The sequence below is a fragment of the Habropoda laboriosa genome, unplaced genomic scaffold (assembly GCF_001263275.1).
Source record: "Habropoda laboriosa isolate 0110345459 unplaced genomic scaffold, ASM126327v1 scaffold33, whole genome shotgun sequence".
In the NCBI taxonomy this organism is placed as follows: domain Eukaryota; kingdom Metazoa; phylum Arthropoda; class Insecta; order Hymenoptera; family Apidae; genus Habropoda; species Habropoda laboriosa.
This window is the reverse complement of record NW_017100187.1, coordinates 3,184,551-3,192,598: the sequence shown is the minus strand read 5'-3', so window position 1 is coordinate 3,192,598 and position 8,048 is coordinate 3,184,551. Positions and strand designations below refer to the sequence as shown.

At 49.8% G+C, this 8,048-nt stretch overlaps 1 protein-coding gene across 1 annotated transcript in view; it reads right to left on the bottom strand.

Annotated features, from left to right (window-relative positions):
- Positions 1–8,048, bottom strand: part of LOC108579508 (inhibin beta chain) — a gene marked incomplete at its 5' end in the record, with an annotated part of 10,369 nt that overhangs the window by 1,979 nt on the left and 342 nt on the right. The window contains one exon of the mRNA XM_017943051.1: positions 7,878–8,048. This exon is cut by the window's right edge and continues 1 nt beyond it. Within this exon, the coding sequence (XP_017798540.1) occupies positions 7,878–8,048 (171 nt within the window). The remainder of the gene's footprint in view (positions 1–7,877) is intronic.

The following is an 8,048-nucleotide window of genomic DNA, read 5'->3' as shown; positions in this document are numbered from 1 at the left end:
AAGTGGCGCGTGTGTGCGTACGTGGGAGGATATATTGACGTAGTATGCGTTGGCGCACACAGGGTACCACGATGAAATAGAAGAGGCGGGAGAAGGTTGTACAAGCGTAACAAGAGATATGTACATCGCGGCTATCGAACAGTGCACGCGTAGACATGAGCAGGTTCGCGAATATCTGTGGGTGAGCGTGTGTAGAACTCGCATACATGGAAACCAGCGTGGCTTCATCCCTTAACGGTTTGGTGAGTCACGGACTGGGAGTCGTTGGAAAGGCGGGGATAAGCATGGGGTGTCTGCCGCCCGTCTGCCTTCCGCCTTCCATTCCCCGCACAACCCGTTTGCCCTTTCTTTCACCACTCCACCCCTTTCATTCCCATCCCTTACCTAATCCCCTCCCCCGCTTCTCTCTTCTCTTCTCTTCTCTTCTCTTCTCTTCTCTTCTCTTCTCTTCTCTTCCACCCTTTCTGCAAACCCCTCTGCCCGGTGCACCGTCGCCCGCTATTTCCTTTTCTTTCCCACCCTTGCGCAGCCAGTCTGTAAGCACCACCGACACCGACCCCGACACCGACACCGGCACACGCGGCCGGAGACTCCCCTGTAGAGTCAACGACGTCCACACCCCTCTAGCCTCTACGGGACGGAGCGGCGTGACGCCAACCGCGGAGATATTCAACCTACCGATCTCCCGGCTGTACTCGCTTAACCTTACTCGCTTTAAGCATGGACCAACCGACATAAGTACATACGCACGCACCAACAGTGCATTTGTCCACTTCCCTTCCCTTTTCCTTCTCGATATAGTAATCTAGTCGTCCCCGTTTCTTTGTACAAGAAACCGCGAATCGCGCGATCAATATCGTCCATCATGCACCGTGACCAGCAACGAGATTTTGGCTCGCGGATCAGGAGAGCTGCCACAAGACTCGTGGACGTGGTCGTTTCAATAAGACCGTCTCTGCCGTTCCACCAACTTATTCTACCTTATTCTAACTTATTCGGAAATAACGAGACCGGAAACTTCTTTCTTCCAGTAACGAACGTTTTCCTTCCTGTCTGCTAGCTTCTTCGATCTTCTAAGAGGCACCGAACGGAAAGAGAGATGCGGAAGTGCTTACATACATAGTGTATGTACACGTATGTACTTACCTTGTGATTCTAGACACGAGCGTATACGCAGGGCTTCTCCAATTTGCCGGGAAATTGTGGGGAAATACAATATTTCGTGGTGCGATTGCGAGTAAAAACGGAGGAAATAGCTTGGAGACATTTCGTATTTGCATACGTATGTATATTTTCCGAATACATATCGCGCAACGTCTCCGTTCCCTCCCAGCCCGCAACGCCGGCCACATTCTTCGTCGTTTTCGCTAAGTGCTAGATCGCTACACGATCCTGCTACCGGTGAAATGGGAAAACTGCGAAATTAACATGTAAAAGAGTAGGAATCGGTGCTTAAATCGAACGAGTTTCCCATCCGATCGCTCGAAAGAGAAGAATTCAGCAATTAATCTGGAATTAACCTGTTTGCGTTGGAAGGAACGCTTACTTAGGTATATCAAAAGGTATTTGTTCGGAGAATGAGAATCGTTGCTGAATTTTTCGTTCGCTCGCTCGCGATGCAGACGCAACCGATGAATCCAGAGGGGCGTTGTACGACTTTCGTCCGGCCTCGCTCGACTTTCGAGTGCATCGTGTGTCGCACTTTTCGAGGTCGGTACATCGGGTACTTTTGCCGTTGCGCCGCAATGCGACAACACCGAATCTACATTCCTCGCATCTTTCGAAAGGGTTAATGGAACTCGATCCTGTGTAACGTCCACTTATCAAGTACAGGGCAAGTACAGGGATGAAAGAAGAAGAGGAAAAGGAGAAAGAAATGTACACGTATACGCGATGTTCCGCAACATCCGTCGGAAGGAACCGTCGGAAGAGGATGACGGAATATATAATATATCGGTCTGTCGCGATTCTCTCTCTCTCTCTCTCTCTCTCTCTCTCTCGATGGTATGCGACTGCTCGTAAACGAGGTTAGCACGATCACGGGAGAATGTGCTCGTAAATTTGGTGCGGGAGCACGTCACCGAAGGAAAGAGGGGTTCTCCTCGTCGCCAAGTCGTCCATTTAAGACGTCGCGTCGCGTCGCGTCGCGTCGCGTCGCGTCGCACAGTATACATAGTAACGCAGAGGAAAATCGCTACGAATGAACACGGGATAAAAGGGAAGCGAGAAAAAGGAGCCAACGTTCGGAGGAGAGAAGAGGGAGCTCGAGGCATGATTCTTAAGATAATGATTCGCAGTGGCCAAGAAGTTACCCGCGCGAAAAGAAAGTCAGGTTAACCCGACTGTATTTCCTACTGTGCAGGGAGAGCCATTAATATCACCCTACCAACCAACAGTTTTTCACTTTTGGAAATGAAATTTATTCGAATGTCCTGTGGTTCCAAGATAGAACTGTCGATGGAACCGATCGAAGAGAAAATGCGATATACGACTTGGATGGAGGATGATGGAGACGGAGGATAAAGGAGACGATCGCCGACGATCGAGGTGAAGTGGAAAAGGGGAGTGCGATTGGTGTGGCAGACGCAGAAGAAGAAGAATAACCGAGTATCGTATACGACGAGTCGTCGATAAAACTGTTTAAAGTGGTTACGCTAGCGGGGAATAGGGTGAAACGAGCCGTCGCGGGTAGCGGCGGTGGTGGTGGAGGCGATGGTAAGTCGCCACCTTCTTCTCCACGGTCGAAACTCCAACATTGTCGACCTCGGTGCGAATCTAATTACGGAACGACACGATACCGATGCGCTGCTCAATAATACCGACTCGCGTCCACTAGCCGTCCACTATATCGCGTATCTTATAGAGGGCCGAGACGATTGACCGTAATACGGTCAGTCAAATAAGAGGGTCAGATATAGCTGGTTGGTAACCCTGATCCAGATTTATCGCCACCACGTGGTCGCTCACGCTACGTAGCCAGTCGTGTAACGCGCACCGCCATTTCAGTCACGTGTGTACGGACCCGATGATGACGTCCATCCATCTTACTGGCCCTGAGAAGGCTCAACTTATCCGGAGTGAAGGCAGGGAAGCAGGCAGGCAGGCAGTCAGGCACACCGCACGCTGATCGATCGATTCGTGCTGATCGTTACGAAACGAGCGGTTGATTCACGCTGAACGATATATTGTAAAAAGCGAAATCGTTTTTACGATAAAAACGGAGAAGTTTAGGTTGCTGGTAATGGTGCCTATGTCGCAGTTGTCGCGTGCTCGACTGCCATCTAAAAATAATAATAATAATAATAATATTGTCGCGGTTTATCCCTCGATTCGATCGTGTCGTCGTCTTCCGAGCGATCGGTCAAGATTCGTTTGCCACAATTACGATTCGATTGACGCGTATCGCCTGCGAATTTCCCTTGCCCCTCCAAGCCGCTACCGCTACCGCTACCGGCCCAACCCCCCTCCTCGCACGTCCGCTTTATATCGACTTTTCCGTGTCCTGTGCGCGTTTCATTTCCAAAAATGAAAACGCTGTCGCTTTAAGTCGTAAATACATGAAACGTATCCGATTCTGAGAGAATAAGGGACGGAGATGTGGGATGAAACGCGGGGCGTTTCCCACGCCGGAGGATGCTATAGCGAAATAATTAGACGAATTTCTATTCCTTTTTCTCTTCACGAACTGTAACTGAACGAATCGTGTGAAAAATATTCACGCAGTTTGCCATCGCCGATGTTGCGGAAGAGAGAAGAGGGCGGGCAGGGATAGACAGTGAGAAGATTAGAGTGGCGGCACGCTAGACGAAACCGCGCGTTCAGCCGACGAAATAAAGAAAACGTAAGGAAGGGAGCAGTGGAGCCGAGTGAAGACGTGCAACGTGTCTGAAGAAAGAGCACGGGGCAAAGGGATGGGCCGTGGAGCAGCAGTAGCAGTAGCAGTGGCAGTGGCAGCGGCAGCGGCGGCGGTGGCGATAGTGGCGGAGGAAGCGAGATAGAATAAGGAGAAACACACCCTCGATTTCTATCCTAGAGCAGAGAGTGTAGCGCGGCAGGATGAGGAGAGTCAAGAGGGAATAAAAGGGGTGTAGTAGGAGATGTACGAAGAGCGGCGCCCAGCTGGAGCCACGTGCATCGATCTGACTACAGGCGCCAGCCGTCCTATCCGTCGGCTCGTTCGTCCATGAGTTCGACCCTGTCCCACTCCAACGCATCTCGAACCGTACCACCCCACTCTCAACATCCCGTCAGCTTTCCTGCTTCGACATTTCCACCGTATCCCACACCACCCTCGACCACCGACCTATCGTATACGAACGGAGAGAGGGAGAACAAGGAAGAAATCTCCCTTTTCTTCTTTCGCGCCACCGCCTGGAAGGTCGTGTCTTAACCCCTGCGCGCCTCCTATCCAACGAATTTGTCCCTGGGATTCTCACTCAGGTTGAACGAACTCGCCGTTCTAGCCCAGGACTTTCTTCCTATCCTCTGACACGTTGATCATTTTAGAAAACGATCGATCGATCTTCCAAGATTTCCGATCCACCAACCACGATTACCCTCTGCCGTGGAAATCCCAACAGTTGCTATATTTCAATTGTATCGGGACAGGAGAAAATTGACGAAGAATTGGGATTCCCTCTCTCGTCAGAGCCTCGAAAGTGTCCAAGGTCAAGCGGGTCTCGAGGAAGCACTCCGACTAGTGGATGTAGTCTATTACGGTTAAAAGCGCAACCATTAAGAGCGGACTTTAACGGATTACGGGGTGCGTTTAACGCGTTCCAATTGGCTGCGATTACGTATCGGTTATTACCTAATCGGAGACTATTGCGGTTGGTCCGTCCAAGGGAAATAGATCGATCGGATGCTGCGAGAGTTTCCAAAGCCTTGGCATAGTTCGTGAGAAAAATAGTTGACAAACCTCCGTTCGTTGCAAACTTCCGACACGCGTCGGCAATCGATCTGCAATCGTTTAAACGTTTAAACTCCTTCCGCACGGCCCTTTACAACCTTATCTCTCTGTGGATGGTTCGAAACATCCACAAACGTCACAGAGGAGAAATATCTATTCGGTGAACGAAAAGGGAAAAAGCGACAGGGATTTCTGCTTTTTTTTTCTTTTTCTTTTACTACAATTGGTATATATGTACGTGCGACGAGTTACGAGCCACGGCCGCCAAAGCTTTCACAAAGAATTGCGTTCAACGGAGCGCCGCCGCCAAGTCCTTTTAAAAGAGAACAACCGTCGAGCACGTATAATGGCCAGCTTCTACCTACGACGACGACGACGTGAATATTCCAACAAATAACGTAACTCTCTGATGCCACGTAGATACTTGTAATTTTCCCCTTTCATTTGGTGCTCCTCCTCTGTGCGCAAGCAATCGCAACGAGTGTACGCAACATGGTTAACGATATGTGTATAATAAAAGGATATATGGACGAAACGTAAGAAGCACTATGCGGAATCTGATCGGGATAGAAAAATTTCCGACGTGAATCGTGCAGAGACGTACTAGCAGAAGATTTTCGGTACAGGGGTGACTTGCCTTTTGTAATTGTTCTAAGGCACCCGCAGCATTTCTGTATCGTTTGAGTAGGTAACAAGTACACTACGTAGGTAAACAGGATACATGCAATGCACGTGCACAAATTGTTGGAAACAGGCAAAGAGAGCGCTACGTGGTTAATTTTTTTACGCAAAGCGCGGTTGTCCACGTGTCGCATCTCCGCGCAAAAAGAGACGGTTAAAGCAGAAAATCAATTGGGCTCTGTTTAAGCCGAGGGGTTAAAATATTAAGAAGGTCGCGCGGCATTAATATCCGATTGAAACACTTTGTGGAGAAAAGTTGTTCGACGGGAGGAAAGCGTTAGGTGTGTAGAAGCAAGGTTTGCGAATAGGCGCGCGCTTTCCGATCTAACTAATTATTATATTAAGCGTGGCCGATGATTGTTGGCAAAGCGTTGCGTAGAATCGCCAGATTCTTAGTTATTTTCTTTCTATCTCGTCAACGTCGTCTTCGTCTTCGTCTTTGTCCACCAGAGATATCGTATTCGTCCTTGACGACTAAGTCGTCGTCGTCGTCTAAGACGCATAAATTCTTACGATGTCTTATCGTCCAACTGTTTTCAAATGGCCCGGCTGTCGAAGGGTGGTGAAAATATAGTCGTTCAAGACGGGCTGTACAATCCAACTACATAGGTCGGTTCAACCTGGTTGTTTTCTCATCGTCACCGGATTGCACCACGGTTCCTGCTACCTTCTAGTTCGGGTAACCGCTTGAAACGCACTTTTAAACGAGAACGGAACTTGTTCTTGTATCGATTCAAAGTGAGCAGTGGTCGAGACTCGGCTATCCCCTTAGCTGGTTCACCTACAAAAGTGCCGCGCGGGCTGTGATCGAGGGAAAAATGGAATTGATACGATTTAATTGGTATCCACTGTGGCGTTCGAGAGGCTATAAAACTATCGTTATTTCCTGGTCGATATTATCATGGCAGAAGAAGCACGCTTGTGGACCTTAAGCAGAATCGCGGAATAACAAACACGTTCCTTGATCGCTGTAAATTTACGAGGTCCAGGAACCGTTACCGAGTACCGATCGTGGACAAAAAAAAACTATGGAACAAGTTTTCCGCCGCCACCACGCACTGCTCCCTGTGAACGGGATCGATATCGAAGAGGCGATGGTGGTTTATAGTTTCTTTAGTTTCTTCAAAAAGAATGACGTGTTCACCGGCTATGTATAGTGACGGCGACATTAACGTTAAAGTATCACGCATGTCGCATCGCCGGCAGCAGGCCGATCACGATGAATATGTATTCACCAGCTCAGCTCCGAATTCGATTTGGATTGTAACCGATAGGCTCGTTTCCCCGAAGTAAGAAAAAGATGTTGGCGAGATGTTTCGGCGAGGGAATAAGGGGGAAGGAAAATGGGAGTAGATGGGGAGAGATGGGAATTAAAGGAGAAACAACTGGTTAAATTAACCCCGACGCGACGTTGGGACGTTAGGTAGGAATAGCAGGGCATGGCCGTAAACGCTGGCCAACATTGCCGGCTCTACCTCTGGCTAGCTCTATTACCCTTATTGTTAAACTTAGAGTTACTGAACTACGGTACGAACTATAGATCGGCGTGGCGCGACATCCATACCTTAGAGCCACGTGGCTTCAGGCGTGTGGCCACGCGTGCACGCGAACTAAGGTGTCGTCCGTGACGTTCACTCTGCGTACGCCACTCTCCCCCTCGCTCTGCGCTTGCCTCAATCGCTTCTTTCGCGATTCGTACGATCGCGATTCAGATAACGGGCCGATCGACCAAGTGGACAAACCTAACCACGAACAGCGTGAAAATTGGATGGTTCCGGCTTTGGATGGTAGGCTTTCCGCCTACGGGAAAACGAATTGAAACGTTCGAACCACGCCTTTCTCTCTTCAACACCCTCGTTGGGTGACTTTCGCTCGAAGATCGATCGCGTCGCGATCGCCGAACGGAAGGCGGCGAGAAGCGAAGAGCTTCCAAAGTGGACCGTCTTATTGGCCGTACTACGGACGCTGATAAAGGTCGCCGCAGGTTCACCACAGTAGGGAGAACGTGGACGATGCGCGCGTGCGGCGTAACGCGTGTGCAGTGCCGCGTGTTACGAATCGATGAAATTTCGTACGATATCGTTTCCTTCGTTTGTAAAGAGCTGTTTTAACGTGATTCGTGGCGATGCGGTGGCGATGCGGTGGCGACAGATTGAAAAATTCAGCGAAAACCGGAGGTGCGCGTGCGCATGCGCGTACACGCGTTAAGAGTTCGCGGTCGAATGACAATCGCAAGACCTCTCTTCGTTCCTCAACGCAGAGGGCAAGAAAGAGAGAGAGAACTTACCGGGTTCGGCGAACGTGATGATCTCCGAGGTTCTCGCGTAGAAATCATCCATCTCTTCTTCCGTCTCTTGACCCTCGTGATCACCGTAGCCTCGATAGGAGGTGCCGATTCTTGCGGCATTCCCGTTCGCCGAGTTCTCGGCCTGTTGGTCGACGTTTCTGTAGGTGTAGC